This window comes from Thunnus maccoyii, chromosome 3 (genome assembly GCF_910596095.1).
Source record: "Thunnus maccoyii chromosome 3, fThuMac1.1, whole genome shotgun sequence".
NCBI lineage: Eukaryota > Metazoa > Chordata > Actinopteri > Scombriformes > Scombridae > Thunnus > Thunnus maccoyii.
Window position 1 is genome coordinate 3,518,019 of NC_056535.1, and position 17,967 is coordinate 3,535,985.

The 17,967-nt window shown below is 40.0% G+C and overlaps 1 protein-coding gene across 2 annotated transcripts in view; it reads left to right on the top strand.

Moving 5' to 3' along the window:
• The first annotated feature begins 12,031 nt into the window (after window positions 1–12,031).
• Window positions 12,032–17,967, top strand: part of aldh1l1 (aldehyde dehydrogenase 1 family, member L1) — a 30,100-nt gene continuing 24,164 nt past the window's right edge. The window contains exons 1-4 of one of the 2 annotated variants that reach the window (XM_042405495.1): window positions 12,032–12,276; window positions 13,553–13,698; window positions 16,390–16,624; window positions 16,709–16,874. In XM_042405495.1, the coding sequence (XP_042261429.1) occupies window positions 13,572–13,698; window positions 16,390–16,624; window positions 16,709–16,874 (528 nt within the window). In that variant the 5' untranslated portion in view covers window positions 12,032–12,276; window positions 13,553–13,571. Of the gene's footprint in view, window positions 12,309–13,552; window positions 13,699–16,389; window positions 16,625–16,708; window positions 16,875–17,967 lie in introns of both variants that reach the window. The other variant, XM_042405494.1, reaches the window with a different exon arrangement.

Genomic DNA, 17,967 nt, shown 5'->3' on the forward strand with positions numbered 1-17,967 from the left:
CTGCACAATCTCAATGTGAACACACTAACATGTTTTAAGAGCTGGATGTACATAGTCTTGCTTCCACTTCACTCTGTGCTCACAGTTCTCTGTGTGACCACAAGAGGGTTGAGGATTGGGAAGGTTCAATGGCTGAAAGCAGCAACAGGCGCTCTGAATGGGAAGTTCAAGAAAATATCAAAAGCCAGAAATCACTCTTTTGGGATAGGAAAAATTCAAACTATATCTCTAGATTGACACCCTTAAAATTAAAACCCACATTCTAAAACCAAATGGACCTTAGAGGTAAAAGAGTGCGTGTTTCTCCGGATCTCTTGCTTGCTTACCTGGATTTCACTCTGCTCCCAGTCTAATAATCCTGCATGCACTACCAACTAGAGGTGACTACATGCTCTGTCCACACACTGTGTAGCAGCCACACCTGACCAGCCCTACATGTTATCATGGATGTGGTCAAAGGTTCAACATACATTTCACCCCATACAGGTAATTGCTGTACTGACGCAAGATATAGTGTCAAGTTAAATTTTAAGCTTTATCACTTCCTGGATGGAGAGGATACCTGAGCATTAACTAACAGTTGAATGAGTTTGGGCAAACAGAGTTCAAACTGATATTTCATTATATAAACGTTACCTTGTGCAGCATTAACCAAGTCAGCAGTTTTTAACCTGGACTAAGCTGAAGTGACACCTATGATACACATAACTGTTGAAAAGCATTGCAGTTGTATTTCAATAAACAGGTTGAAACTACTACCGAAATAGTTATCAAAAGGTTGGTAAACCAGGATAATATGTCATCTAAATGTCAGTTTTCAACCAAATTTTGTAGTTTTAATCTCAGTGTCTAGATGTCTTTTTTATCTGCATATCATTAAAACTGAGCTTAGAGGGAACTTGTAAAGATAGTTTTGCTCTCACAACTGATTTGGATCATATTTAGCTTTTAATACGAGCAAAAGTGTTTATGCATGTCCTTCTTTTAAAGGGTACATCAGCAATTTAGTTCTGTACTTCCATAAAGTTGGAGGACTTCCAAGAGACCGATTAAAATTCCTCATATGGGTCAACAGTGAACCCTACACATTTCATAATGCACGAAAGCATCTTTTGCTAGATATTCCCTCTCTGGTAAATGTTGTGCTTTCAAACTCCATGCTGTTAGTGTATAAAGCAGGATTTCAGTTAAAAATGTATTCTGCATGCCCAAGCTGAAATAACCTCTGATGACATAATCGGGATTGTTTTCTCAGACTTGAGAAGCTCCTCTGTAACCACACACATATTACAACTGTGTTCATAGGCTCAGTAGTGCTCCTTATGACTAATAAACTGATCTTCCAACTATGAAGGAAGTGTGTGTGTGTGTGTGTGTGTGTGTGTGTGTGTGTGTGTGTGTGTGTGTGCGTGCGTGCGTCTGTTCTTCGCTTTTCTTGACGACTATTCATCTGATCAACGTCACACCTAGCGGGTGTATTGCTGAGGACCCAAGGAAGTGCAGTCTTGGGTGCAAACTCATTATTCTCATTATAACTGACAAATTATTGAGAATTATTATATTTTGATGGAGCGTTTCTAGGCGCAGCTTTTCTAGCCTTTACGGTACTGGTTTAGCAGCTAATCACAGCCAGCGATCAGACTGATCAGCAATGGCACGGTCAAGGGGTGGCCAGGGTGGCTATGGCCACCCTGACACAATCGCTAGCCCCCCTTTTCTCGAGTGGCACATGCATATTAGGCTTCTAGACTGTAAGATACTTTCAATTTAATTAATTCATTAATTAATGCAGTTAACTTTTAGCTGTGGACCATTTATCTTATCTGCTAATTATGTTTCATATATTCATCAGCATGCAAAGTTATTGATTAATACCATGCTGTACCAAAAACAAAAAACAGAAGGGTGCGACCAAATCATGTACTGGTGCGACCAACTGAGAAAGTTAGTAGCACCAGTGCTACTAGTGACAAGTTAGTCTGGAGCCCTGCTGTGCTGGCATCATCAGAAGCTAGCCTAGCTGGCAGTTGCCTGCAGAGTTGAGTTGAGACCACCAGACTGCTAACGGGTAAGTAAGTCATACAATACTTACTTATCATTAAAAAAATTTTTTTGATTGAATAGGCTGCTTCCCAGTAAATGTTTTGTTCTTTAAAATCAATGTATTCCTTCAAATTAAATCTGTATACTTGTCTTTTTAAGGAAATGGACAACTAGCCTATTTGAAGAACAATGAATCACCTAACACATGTATATACAGATACATAACACATTAAAACAGGACTGTTGTGAAACTCATAATGTTAACTGTACTGGTATTAATCTATGCACATCAGATAATTAGTATCATTAACTGTAAAATAAGAAACCAAAGTATATCAGTATGTGATCCCTTGACTCTCATATTGACATATTTTTCAACTAGCCTACATACTACAACAGCATAAAAGAATTTCTGAAACTCAGTTATGGCTTTTGATTTTGGTGTTCCCCCCCAAGATTTTCAGTGGCCCCATCTGGCCACACCTATGAAAAATAGCCGTGGGTGCCACTGCTGATCAGAGCTGTACAACTCTGCCATGAGGGAGTACAAAGACGTTATTAGGACAAGGGGAAGACATCTCCTCATTTGATAATGTTAAAAGTAAAGTAGGCTTTGCTGTTGGAAAAACAGAAAGCTGAGAGTGTAAGCGAGAGAGAAAGAGAGAGCAAGGGTGGTTGCGCAAGCTAGAGAGTGAATGAAGAGAGTGAGTGGCAGTAGCTGGTGAATAAAAGAAATAAAACGTTATTTTCTTATTGTTTCATGGCAGTTACAAATAAAAAACGCCCACACCCCCTCACACCTCTGCACAACCCTGCGGGAAGGTGCCGTCATACCTCATTTGGTGTGAATGGGGCCTTACTTTCCACACACAGTTCAAAACCAGTATGTCTCATATGTTCACCACTAAGAGACCAAGCACAAATCTTTTTAGCAGACATACTCACTGAAATCTGAACTAAGTGCACAGAAAATAAACAATCTAAGAGCCCAACATGATCGATCCACTTTATTTTAGGATAACCATTTTATCAAATCTGTCTATTATGTATTTTATTTTTAAATGCAGCCCTTATTATACTTGAAATGAGAAAATAACATTCATTTACTATTAGAGTTCTTATTATTTATAACATCTGTGTATAATAGTTTCTTTGTTTCATGTTGTTGGTTTATATACTCTTTCACACCTCACATCAACAGTATTAATTTTTCTATGCATTGAAGCAGCAATACCAGAGTCCAAGCAATTAGCCCATTCTGAACAGGCATGTTTTGAACAGGCACTGCACTAGTTATGTGTAAAATTGGCGGAGTGCACCTTTAAGCTGCAACTTGCAAAGGGTCTTGCTCAGAAGTTTTAATTCAGGAAGTTTTCACCATCTCATCCAATTTAAGTAAAAGTTGAGTTTTCATGTCTCGCTCTTTCAAAGTCCTTGTCACCCCCTCACCCCTCCTGCCCTGCCTCCTCTCTCCCTGGCTCTCCAACTGGATGGGATTACGTAAGCCATTGGTTTGAACCCTTGGCAGCAGCCTGGGATTTTTATTAACTGGCTGTATATTATTTTTATACCTCCTGGTGCTGCCAGCCCTGCCATCCCAGTGCCCGGTGCCAAGGTGAACATGGCCGGCCTGCACGAGGCTCTAGATTGACTGAGGGGCAAAGTAACAGGATGCCAACACATTAACACGTTAGACACGCACAAAGACACAAAATGGCTCCCTCTTTCACTCACGCATGTAAACTTGCTGTGGCATGTGCACCTATCGTCATCCTCATCATCTTTTTCCCAAGCTAGTGCAGTGACTTTCACAGTTTAGCTGTGTGAGAGCCATTCACATGCTGCAATTAACAACCTGCTTCACCTGCTGTGAAGAAGAAGACAAAAAAGAAAATGGGTTATTTGACAGAATTTTCTCTCTGGCTCATTTTAAATGAGACAGATTGTCAACTAGACTACAGACAGAAAAATATGCCTTTATTTATCTTGGTTGACTGAAGCTTTCCTTTTTAAAGCTGTAGATAATTAATTTAAGTCAGGACAGACAAAGTGTGTGTGTGTGTGTGTGCGCACGTGTGCGTGTGCATGCGTGTGTGTGTTTGTTGGGTTGTTGGGCAGGTGTTTCAGTTTATTCCAGGAAAGCTGATGGAGGACACAGTGTGCACAGTGTGTATTTATAGCCAGTGAATCTCTAGCAGCGCAGAGCCTGAGTTTGGTGTGAAAATACACTCAGATGCCTGGATACACAACAGCGACACCACTGGAGAGCTCTCAGCCAATCAGGACAGACACGCATGCACAAGTTATAATTATAATCTGCATGATGGATATGTGGAGTGTCTGGCCACACTGCAGAGTACAGAGCATCCTCCTCAACATGCTGTATGCACAGCAAACACATTTAAATGTATATATAGTCAACTCAAAGAGATGGAGGGGAAACACAAGCAATACTCTAATGTCTGTGCAGTTTTACATTTGTTCAAGTTGTGAAAACCTGAAGAAGTTACTTTTTACATGAAGATCATCTGAATATTTGTATTGGACCTCCTTTAATGTAGTTAAATATTTACTGTAAAATACACATTATGGCTAATTTTAGCCTAGTGCGGTTAGTTAGCATGGATAAGATTACTTTTAATTCATTTCTCAGAAATGTTAATTATTTTTTACCATAATTTGTGAAGGTGCATAGCAGCCTGGCAAGTGGAAGACATCTAAAAGAAATGTGGTGATTTCCCACTTAAAGGTGCACTCCACTGATTTTGTTTTGCACTTTCATACAGTTAGGGGACTCATAAGACAGACTTCTGAAAAAAAGTCAAAATCAAACTCTACTCCCTGAGATTTTAACACTTCAGTTACAAATTTCTCCAAGCCCAAGGTTGGTGGCATCATCAAGGTTTTTTCCTTAGATTTGACAAAACTCCTCCAGAGCCACAAAAGACATACAAGCTTTTGTAAAAACCTTTTTTTTTACAGCTTTCAACCATATCGTACAGTCCTCATCAGCAGATGGAGTTTGCTTAGCTGTAATGGAATGAATCTGTTGACAGTGTTATTAGATTGGGCAGTTTTCCATGTATTATGATTGAGACTGACAGACCACTGAGTTCATTAAGCTCAAAAGCCAAAGTCAAATGTAATTTCAGTCCATTAAAACAACACTGGAACCTCTTTCATATTCATATTATTAGCGCTGTGAATAAAAGCCTTGTAAAAGCTTACATCTGTTTGTATTGGATAAGTGATGTTACGTTTTTACTTTACGTGTAATGTAAAAAGGAAACCAGGGACCAGAGGTGCGCCTGACGCTTCATTTTCCATCTTGCATTACATTCAGTCACATAACAAGGAGGCTCTGAGGGGCCATATTCCATATGTTATAAAGGTGAAATAGTTGTAGACAGTATATGACCCATTCTACATGCGCCCTCATTTCTTCCTCTACTCACTCAATATGAAAGCAGAAGGTATATACAAAAATGTAAACAATATGAAACAGCTGTCACCATGCAGAAATCTTGCTCGCCCAGCTGTTATGTGTTCTTTGCAGTGACAAACATCACAAAACAATGAGTATGTGTAATAAAATAGATGACATACTGGCTACTACACTCTGGTTTGGTCTTAACACACCATGTAAAGGTGAGGTGCAGGGAAAATGTTTATGTTTATGACCAAAATAATCAGGGTTGGTCTTATGGCGTTTCAGGACCCTGGACGACATTTTGCTGTGTGGGAACTCTTTTATATTGGAAGTACTGTCCATTTATGCTTTTCTATGGATCAACAGGTGGAAACATAGTCTGAAAATCAATATGCGAGGTCAGATATGTGAACAACCTGGGAAAACTAAACCTTTAACTATCAGCATGCTTCAGTACCATTACAGTTAAGTAAGAAAATCTGTTTTTTGCACTTTAACTAGTTCTTGGACATGTGCACAAGTGCTCTCCTTGACACAGTATCTTGAATCTGAGTGGCTGTTTTGTGGTGGATGCTGCCCCCTTGTGTATGACGAACAAATGATAGAAATCTAGAAACCTTCTCCTCCTAACCTTTAAAAGTATGATACAGTTTGAGAAAATTCACCCAACTGACACTTTTTATAAATTTATTAGTTGTCTTTTTCTTTATGTAGACAGTGCACATAGAACAGAGACACAAGTGTTTGTGTGTCCAACCACAGCGTCTGCAGAGCTGGTCTGATGGTCAGGTTACTGTGTGCTGAGTGGATCATTAACCTGAGTGATTACTGAAGACCAGAACCAACCAGTTCAGATTAAACTAAGGTACAAACATGTACACACACAAACACACATAGACACAAGTGACACAAGTGACACAAGCACAGGAAACAGGAAACGCTCCAGGTGAAGCTCCAGATTCAGGATGAGTGGCAGCAAAAGGTGAAGAAGAGCAGCTCAGTCAGAGAGATGCTGAAACTCTGATGTTCAGGAAGGAGAAGAAGGATCTCTCCGAGAGGCTGACGGTGACCTCCAACCAGCTGAGCAGCAAAGAGACTGAACTTCTCCAGAGCCAGAAAACTTGGCAGAATCATTCCTCCAACTCTCTCACCCCCACCTGCTCTCCTTTCCTTCTTTCCTCCCTCACCCCCACCCTCTCTCCTCTCCCACCTCTATCTTTCCTAACCTCCTTCCTTTCTTCAGGGTGGCACGCTGGCTCAGTGATCAGAGCTGCGGTCTCACAGAAACACCTCCACTCCACCTGCCCGGCTGGTTGTTTCTGTGTGGAGTTTTCATGCTCTCTTCGTGCCTGTATAGGTTTTCTTCTGGCAATCTGGTTTCCTCCTACAACACAAATACATGCAGGTTAGGCTGATTGAAAACTCTAAATTGCCCCTGGATCAAACACAAATACCTGATTAAAATTCAAATAAAAAAAATAAAAAAGTGTCTGCCTCTCTTATCAAATATTGTGTTCCTACGTTATGATTTAAACAAGATTAAATCTCCATTCAGACAGAATAAACATCACAGGAGGAAGAGAGGAATGAAATATTCTCTGTGCTTCTCTTTAATTGAGTTAATAGTTCCTGACGGCATTTCAACTGTGGGGAAATGACAGGATTTGATCTGTAATAGACATGGACATTCAATAGGACAAAGCCAAAAGTCATGAATATCACCGTAACCGTAATGTAGTTGCTACACACAGATAGTAAAGGAACAGATACCTTTCCCCTTAAAATCTTTTGGTTTTGCTGTTAAATAGTTGCATATGAAGGTAATTCAAAGTTGAATTAAGTGATTATAAAAATAAATAAATAAAAATGTTCCAGTACACGTAGCAACCTTAACGTGCAAGTACTGTACACACAGAGCACATTCATTAAAAATTGAAACAAAGAATTTCCCGTTAAAAATGACACAATCCTTTAAACAGACCAGGTTGTTTGTGGATGGTGGCTGTGATGCATCTTCAACATCAATGTGCCACTGTATATATACATAGAGCAGAAGTGAAAATACAGCCAGTGTGAATAACACCTGTGATTCATCTGCATCCAGACAGGGTGGGACCAGTCTGAGGGCTGCTGCACAATCTCAATGTGCACACACTAACATGTTTTAAGAGCTGGATGTACATAGTCTTGCCTCCACTTCACTCTGTGCTCACAGTTCTCTGTGTGACCACAAGAGGGTTGAGGATTGGGAAGGTTCAATGGCTGAAAGCAGCAACAGGCGCTCTGAATGGGAAGTTCAAGAAAATATCAAAAGCCAGAAATCACTCTTTTGGGATAGGAAAAATTCAAACTATATCTCTAGATTGACACCCTTAAAATTAAAACCCACATTCTAAAACCAAATGGACCTTAGAGGTAAAAGAGTGCGTGTTTCTCCGGATCTCTTGCTTGCTTACCTGGATTTCACTCTGCTCCCAGTCTAATAATCCTGCATGCACTACCAACTAGAGGTGACTACATGCTCTGTCCACACACTGTGTAGCAGCCACACCTGACCAGCCCTACATGTTATCATGGATGTGGTCAAAGGTTCAACATACATTTCACCCCATACAGGTAATTGCTGTACTGACGCAAGATATAGTGTCAAGTTAAATTTTAAGCTTTATCACTTCCTGGATGGAGAGGATACCTGAGCATTAACTAACAGTTGAATGAGTTTGGGCAAACAGAGTTCAAACTGATATTTCATTATATAAACGTTACCTTGTGCAGCATTAACTAAGTCAGCAGTTTTTAACCTGGACTAAGCTGAAGTGACACCTATGATACACATAACTGTTGAAAAGCATTGCAGTTATATTTCAATAAACAGGTCGAAACTACTACCGAAATAGTTATCAAAAGGTTGGTAAACCAGGATAATATGTCATCTAAATGTCAGTTTTCAACCAAATTTTGTAGTTTTAACCTCAATGTCTAGATGTCTTTTTATCTGCATATCATTAAAACTGAGCTTAGAGGGAACTTGTAAAGATAGTTTTGCTCTCAAAACTCATTTGGATCATATTTAGCTTTTAATACGAGCAAAAGTGTTTATGCATGTTAGGGTTAGACAATTAATAAAATAGACACATTGTACAGAGCAGGGTACTTAAAATGTGTCTACTGGTCACATTGGGATGTAAATAACAGAATTACAAACCACTTTATTATTTTATGTGCCTTAAGCCCTGACACCAGCGGGCTAGCTAATGTAGTAATATGAAACTCCAAAGCCGCAAAATTATGTAAAAATTTAAACCTGTAATTACATGCCTCATTAAGCACAATTGTGAATTACATCTAGAGCAAAAACAGCATCTCTAAAACTATTTCTATCAATAAATACTCACCTTTAGGTAATTCTTTTTGAGGGGATGCCAGGGATGTTTAAAGAGAACCGGATACAGCGTTGGAGGCGGGGCCCCGTTCATTCCTATGAAAGTTGCTCAGTGGCGCATGAAGCCAAACATGCCACATCCTGAAAACATAATGCACACGCTCTATGGGCCTAATGCACCCATGGAGCATGTTCACTAGAGACTTCGGTCGGCTTAGACTGCTAACTTCAGGTTTAGCCCTCTGGCTAACTTGAAGTAGGATAAAATTATTCAATCATGCAGCTCTTCTAGACTTTCAAAATGACCGAATGGATCAAATTCTGATAGTGAAACGAGTCATTTCACGGGGGTTGTGACACTTGATGATGTTAGTCCCCATAGTAGCCATTTCATTGCATTGAGACCATAATTTGAAACTTGACCTCACTGTATAAAATGACTCATGAAACTTCACAACCACAAACTAGCTGGCTTTCCTAGGTATATTGACAATAAGGGGGTTTCTGAGTAATTTCCAGAACAGAAGTGCTCACCATCCAATCATTGAAAAATGCCGTTCTTACAGAAATCTCCAAACGTCAAAAGGTTTCAATCAATTCTCGAGTGGTCAAAAATGGTTAAATTTTGCACCAAGTCTGTGTTACAAATGGTATCATCCCAAAAATTGCTGTAACAACTAATGAGACATAATTGAGCATGAGAATGGTCATTATATACTTCCATCATGATGTTCTAAGCTCTTATACTCTCTAAACTTTCAAAATTTGAATAGGCGCCTAATCAAAACACAATGTTTGTTATAGATTTATGACTAGAAAAGCTTGCTGAGCTGCATCTCAAATAAATCTTCAGGTTACCAGCTTTCAGATGATGTATACCACTTCTATGTGGCATGTACTGTTGACCTGCTATGTGCCCCTAAACATCCCCTGCATTTGTAATAAAATAGATGACATACTGGATACTACACTCTTGAAATTGATGTGTACATATACAATGTGATGTTTAGCCTTTTAATTTAACTTAAGAACATACTGTATTCTCTGGTTTGGTCTAAACACACCATGTAAAGGTGAGGTGCAGGGAAAATGTTTATGTTTATGACCAAAATAATCAGAGTTGGTATAATGGTCTTTCAGGGCCCTGGTTGACATTTTGCTGTGTGGGAACTCTTTCACATTGGAAGTACTGTCCATTTATGCTTTTCTATGGATCAACAGGTGGAAACATAGTTTGAAACAGTATGTAGTACCTTGAATCTGAGTGGCTGTTTTGTGGTGGATGCTGCCCCCTTGTGTATGACAAACAAATGATAGAAATCTAGTAACCTTCTCCTCCCAACCTTTAAAAGTATGATACAGTTTGAGAAAATTCACCCAACTGACACTTTTTATAAATGTATTAGTTGTATTTTTCTTTATGTAGGCAATGCACATAGAACAGAGACACAAGTCTTTGTGTGTCCAACCACAGCATCTGCAGAGCTGGTCTGATGGTCAGGTTACTGTGTGCTGAGTGGATCATTAACCTGAGTGATTACTGAAGACCAGAACCAACCAGTTCAGATTAAACTAAGGTACAAACATGAACACACACAAACACACACAGAGACACAAGTGACACAAACACAGGAAACAGCAGTTAAAGTTAAAGTAGTCCTGCCAAGGAAACTGAGTGGATCACTTGGGTCTTGCATGTTTGGAATAATTACATGATGTTTTATACTTGGTCACAACCACACAAAGTCATCTAAAATCAGTCAATAATTCTGTTTTATGACACAGATAAATATCAGAGGTTGGTGTACTCCAATCACTTCAGAGCAAAGTTCTCAATGCAGGCTTGTATAAAGACTGTGTGAACATCTATGCATGTAATCTGAAAAGATGCATTTTAATGCAGCAGCTGTGTCTAATAGTCAGTGTTCTGTTTTCTCACACTGAAAATAAAAATAAATAAATAAATAAATAAATCAAATAAATTATTGATGTTAGGCTAGGATTAAGGATACAGTAAAAAACAAAAATGTATGATAAATAAAGTCAACTCTAAAACTGATTTGCAGATGATAAAATGCTCTTTTCTGTTACACTGAATTTCTGCAAGTCATTTCATTGTCGTTTCATTGTTTTGTTGGCCTTTTTCAACACACAGACTTTGACTTTGCTGTTCTCTGACCTCTCTGACCTTTCTTAACAGGAGTAACGAAATCAACCTTATCAGCTCCAAAGTCACTGAGTGTGTCTTTATTATTTCTCTTTATCTTAATCAGTGAAAGACAAATGGCAAATATGAGCCTGTGTCTCTCACTGGTTGCAGTTATGGATCATATTTTCTGCTCTGATCGGTTTGAGTGTGTTTACATGGTCATAATGTAAGAGAAGCAGATTTCTCTGAGCACATGAGTGATTAGTCACTTGCTGTGTCATGCTGCAACTTTTGTTGTGCAATGATTGTCATGGATGGGGAGGTTTTGACACAATTTAAACTTTAAAAATTAACCTGTTTAGAGTTTATGGCAAGCATACAGATTAACATAAATGAAAAATAAAGTTTTAAATAAGTAAATGATGAATCATTGTGCTTACCTATAATAAGAACCAAATTCTAGAGTTATTCCTAGGACACTTACAAAAGGGTAATAGAAAATTAGCAGGAACTATAATGGACCTACAGAATATTGTGTGTGTTGCATTTTTTGCACTTACACTTTTGGTTTCTTGTATGGATTTTTGTACTTGAAAAAACACTGCAGGTTGGTGCTGTGTAGTATTGTGTACTGCTTATTGTTGTATAGTTTTATCTCTGCCTGTGTGGTATGACACAATATACACTGTATTTTTATGTGTATATTAAATTTTGCAACCACACTACAAACCAGTTGCTGGTAGAATAAAGTTAATCAATCAATCAGTCACAGGTTTTCTGTAAGTCATAAATTCAGTCTTTCTTCTCTCCATTTATTGATTTAATTTGTTTTTGGAAAGTTGGCAAGTGCTTTAAGCTGCATTTGGACTTTAAGAAGTTCATTAATTGATTGACTAATTGGTTAGTTTATTAGTTCAAACATTCAAACATCTTAGAAATGACTAAGGATCCATTAGGATCCATAATAATAAGCCTTGAGTTTATATGATTTTGTTGCACAACTAGAATTCATAAGTTATTTCTTAACAAAATTTCTTTTTCTTTATGGAAATGTAGTGATTTATCAAAGTTGACATTTCTCAGTTTCCATGTGACTGGGCTCATTCAAAGACACAAGCGGGCCTCCCCGCGCCCCCTCCCCCTTTGCAGCCTCATGGCCCGTCCTGACCAATCACTCTGCTTTATCTGTGTGTTATGTAATTGGGCCGCCTGCATGTGTGGCTGAGGGGAGGAAATTAAAAGCAACGGTCTCCGTCCGATCGGTCTTTTCAGGCAAGTAGGGGAGTGCTGGATCTGCAGAGGGGGTAAGAACACATGCTCATGTTTTTCTTCTGTTTCAGTATTCTGTGCATGATGCATAATGCTTACTGATGTGAGTGCAGTCTGAGAATTGCACTCAAACACTCCAAAGATTGTTATGTGTTTGCAGCCACAGTTAAGATTTATTACAATTCCACAGTATGACTGCATGACTACATAAAGCGTGGTGGAATAATATGCGTTGTTATTATCATTCTTCTTCTTCTTCTTCCTCTTCTTCTTCTTCTTCTTCTTTTTATTATTATTAAACTTGAACTTTATGTGAATGTTGCCCCTCAGTGGGCTGTCAAACGCCTTCAACTTCTCTCTGCATTTGATTGGTCAACATCGGAGGCAGGAGCAGAGCTAGGCGATGTGATTGGTTAGAGCAAGTTGGCATGAGAGCAGGCCCCGCCCCTCTCTGTCCAGGGTCAATAACCTGTCAGAAACAGAGTCATGATTACTGAGCATCTTTAGGCTGTGATTCATCTAGAATATAGAATATAGATTAGGGTTTTTATACAGAATATATCTATATGAATTTATACGAACATTAAAGAAAATAATAGCAATCACAACAAGAAAATGCTGCAGGCAATATATACTCCTGAATATGTCTAAAAACAATCTATTCACAATATTGGACATATAAATACACTCTTGTATGTGCTTTTCACAGAGCATCCACACCATCTAAAATACATAAAACCTTTTCTGAAAATAGATTTGGAATGCTTGTCATCTACATGTACAGATATATTCTGCCTGCGTAACATGTGCACACATGACTCATGATAGAGTCATACATGGTGAAAACATGCTCTTTGGACCCAGTTATACAATAAAAACCTTGACATGTTTGCATAAAGACAGAGTGTATTGTTACCTCCTCTAAAAACAAGTGAATGCCACAGAGGTTTATTATGAAATGCCTGCACACACACAGACCTGACAGAAGCACAGCCGCGTTCTGACTTGTCTGAACTTTGCTGAACATATTCTGATGTCAGTCTGTTAATAAAATGAAGTCAATGGTTTCTCAGAACTTTACGTGCACTTTAGCCAAAGAAGGCTGGAGCAAATGTTATTTTACAGTTGCAAAGTATTAAAAAACTGATGCACAATATGCAAACTAAAGCAAAAGACTTCCTTCTTCTCTAAATAAAATGTATTTTTTCCCCTCATATGTACATAATCTCAAAACAATTCAATACGTCACTGATTATTTCCTGTGTTGCTTCCCCTCCAGAACACTGTGAGGTGTGAGGATGAAGATTGCAGTGATTGGTCAGAGTCTGTTCGGCCAAGAGGTCTACAAGGAGCTGAGAAAGGAAGGCCACACCATTGTTGGAGTCTTCACCATCCCTGACAAGGATGGCAAGGCAGACCCACTAGGTGAGAACATCACTGACTGCGACTTCAGAGTGTGTTATCATCAGCTTTTAGCACAGCTGTCAAACCAGTTAGTTAAAAATAATGAAAATACTGTCTCTCCACTGCAACTAAAGCCATAATGAGTGGTAGACGCAGGCAAAACAAGCCCCATTTTTGGGCCATTAAATAGACTCATGATGGTGCCAACTGAAATTTGGACTCTTCACACCACCAGTTTTATTACTTTACTACTTTAAAGTCAGTATATATCAATATATCTGTCTAATCTAGGTTGCATTATCAGGAGCTTTTGTGTCCAAGACCAACAATAAAATGTTTGTATTTTGATTTACAGCACAGTAGAAGGATGAGCAGGAACTACAGATTAATTCAAACAGGAGAGACTCAATTTCCTATGAAGTAAATGATATTTATTGAACAAGCATGACAGATGAAGGTGGAAAAGTCTTTGGCGATTAGATATGAAAGGGGGAGATGAATGCGAGCGTAGAATAAGATAACCCCCCGATGGAGTCTAGACACTGGTGGTGGTGATGGATAGGCGTAGATCCTGGCGGTGTAGGTAGCGGCTTCTTGTGAACTTGGGCCTGGTGCTGATGTAACGGAGTGGAGAAGGCGAGATAGTGATCTGGGATGAAGAAGAGATGAGTGAGCTTCCAGGACACGGCCATGGAAGTGGATGGGGAGGAGGAGGGTCGCAGTGATTGCTCTGGAATGACAGTTGACAGCGACTGAGAGGGAAACAGATTATAAAGTTTGACAGCTGAGCTGTGATTGGCGGTTAGAGATTGTAGTGGAATCTGATTTGATAACTAGGAGTGATGCCCCTAAACAGCTGATGTGAGAGTGGGAGGAGCAGGGGAGAGAGAGAGCGAGGAGTGGGATATGAATGAATGGTTAAAGATAGTCTTCCTGCCTGAATTCATGCTAAGCTCCATTTGTTGTCACTGTAACTGTAAAGAGCTACAAACCCAAACTTTTTACTTGAAGGTAGAAAGTGTGCTGTAACTCCCCCTTAACGGTCATCTAGCATCGGGCAACAGTGTCTGTAAAGCCCTTCACAGTCTTTGAAGAAGCAAAGTGCAGATCAGAGGCTGAAAATCCAACTTTGGGGGATTTGGGGCTGCTGAATGCTGAACTGTCCCATTATCTTTCAAATCGACAGCAGTACTCGTTCAAGCTACTGGCTAGGCGTGAGTCATCGCTGAAGAGGGGGCAGTCAGTTTATAGCTGGTTAACTGTCTGAGGCTCTTCCAAACAGAGGCCGAGTTGTTTTCTGAGAACTGCTGTTGAATTTTCTCAGAGTACAGACGTTTATCATCTCTTGTCTCCTTGCTAAACCTGTATTTCGACTCTTCAAACCGGTCTTTGTCCCCACTCCTAAACCCTTGTGAGTGATTGTACACAGCTGTCCTCACAGAAGCTGATGTATGATGTCACAGCCTCTGTGTACTCATCCAGACTGTTGGTAGCAGTCCTAAAAACATCCCAGTCTGTGCAGTCCAAGTATGCTCAAAGATCCTCCATAGCTTCACCGGTCCACATCTTAGATGTCCTCACAACAGGTTTAGAGAGTTTTAATTTCTGCCTGTATGCAGCAATCGGGTGGACCTGGCATGGTCAGAGTGACCCAGCGGAGTGTAGGTGACGGCGTGATAGGTACTGTTAATGGTAGTGTAACAGTGGTCTTAAGTGTTCTACTCTCTGGTCAACAACAAAGGAGTCCAGTAGGTATGGGTGGACCGATACTGTGGGATTGATACTTTGATACTCTCAAGCTACTTTTACATTTGGTAATGATTCCTTTAAAAAATATCAATGATAAAATTATAAAAAGAAAAAATGTGGGTGGCTGCATCACTACCAAACGTTTTCAGTACTTTTGTATAATGTTTGTGCCAATAAACAGCCCTGACATATTTAACTGGCCTGTGTCACAACTGTGGAAACCTTTGTTAAATGACAACCGAGCGCACAGCCGTGCACAGTGGCACACTTCACATCAAACTTGTGAGAGAATGACAGGGACAAGAGGGAAACTTAGCGTGGTGTGGTGCTACTTTTCACTTATAGATAAAAATCCAGCAAGATGAACTATTTGTGACAAGAAAGTGCCACACAGCAGCAACATGAGTAAGTAATTTAAGAAATGATCAGTATTGGCATTGGTATCGTTAAAATTCTCACAAAACAGTATTGCTCTCAAATAGAATTAAGAAAGTTTGGTATTGCCCGTCTTTAGAGTCCAGATTTGTTTGCTTCACACACAGTATCTGGCTGCCCGGCATGGCTGTGCCTCCTGCATGTGGGCTTACAGGGATATGTAAACACTGACCAAAATAAATGAAGTGGACTCACGGGGGGAGTAGAAGGGCTTGCAGTTAATCACAACAGTTTCCAGAACAGGAGAAGAGTGCTGCAGGATCACTGTCATGTCTTTGCACCATGAAAAAACAGATACCTCCACCTTTCTGTGTGGCGGTCCTTTCTGATCAGCTGAAAGCCTGTCAGCTGCAGCTCAGTGTAGATCCACATAGCCAAGTTTCTGTGAGGCACAAAATAAAAGCTGAAGAAAAGTCTCTGTTTTTCCTCACCAGTATTTGGAGTTCAAAAAGTACTTCTGTATTATTGTGACTAAACCCCTTTTTATATGACAGAGTTTGAGAGTTGCATGATTCTTTTTTCCCTCAGCCGCAGAGGCAGAGAAGGATGGCGTGGCCGTCTTCAAGTTCCCCCGCTGGCGTGTGAAGGGCCAGGCCATTACGGAGGTGGTGGCCCAGTATAAAGCCACAGGTGCTGAGCTCAACGTCCTGCCCTTCTGCTCCCAGTTCATCCCCATGGAGGTCATCGACCACCCCAAACATGGCTCCATCATCTACCACCCCTCCCTGCTGCCTCGCCACAGGGGAGCCTCCGCTATCAACTGGTGAGCCATGTTCATGTTCTCAAGGTGGGGGGGGGTAGCATGCTGACAAGTCCAATGTTTTATCCACTGTCTCTGACTTCACAGGACCTTGATCCATGGTGACAAAAAGGGCGGGTTCACAGTGTTCTGGGCTGATGACGGACTGGACACTGGACCAATCCTGCTGCAGAGGGAGTGTGATGTTGAACCCAATGACACTGTCAACACAATCTACAAGAGATTTCTCTTCCCAGAGGGAGTCAAAGGCACTGTAAGTGTTGTGAGGGGGTGAGGCAGAAACAGGCTGTTTGTTATGTACACAGAAACACTTGTGTGAGTTTAAAGCTGCATTCGCTTGTTTTGGCTTGTTTAGTTTGACACATTATTGACATTGGTGCTGGGCAGGTAGTGTACAGTGGGTTTATCAGAGCATTTTTACTAAAAACAGCTGCCTGCTGTTGAAAAACTAGTTCAGTGACAGTGGTGAAAGTGATACAAAACGAGGTGTGGGCTGTAAAACCAAAACAGTGAGCTTAAAGATGTTAAAACGCTCCGTAGAGGTGAGGATTGCAGAGTCTATGACTGACATCTTTCACATTACACATAGTCATTTGATCCATTGTGTACAGTCTCAGTAAATACTGAATTGGGCCCATAAGCACGACTCACAGATGCGACAGGTAAGATAAAAGATTGAGCTTTTAATATTAGTCAGTCAGGCAAGGGAACAGACTGGCATGATAAAAATGGCAGGACTGCTAATAGCTGAGACACAAAAGACAATCTTGCAGAGAATGAATTAGAGTGGACCACTATAAATACTGCTGGGCTAATTTGGGAAGTGGGGGAAAGGTCAGGTGAGGGGGAATGGTGGGAACAGGAGTAACTGCAGGACAGGTGGGTGTGGCAGGCTCTGAAATGACAGGGAGCAGAAACAAGCAGGCATGAATGTTGAACTAGGAATGAACAGATGTTGTGACATATTGTTCATATAAAAATGTGGATAAATGCAGCTTTAAAAGATCATACTACTGCTCTGCTCTGCAAGCTCCTTAAATACAAATCAAAATCAAATGAAGTTGTGTAATTCATCACAGTAAATAGGTAAGTATACTTTTTTTAGTTATATTCTTTACATTACTAAGTGTCAAGAATCTGCTAGATTTTCACACCATATGGATACAAATGTAAGCCAGTAGCTGCCTGGAACACAAAGAGAGAAAAACACCAACAGCAAAGTGTGTAGTTGTGATGTGAATCAGATGTGATCTGCAGAAAATGGACTAAGACATTCAAAAGCACCAGTGTGGTTCTTTGAGTAGCAAGATGAAGAAAAACTTTACAGCCATTTACCACTTTGGTTT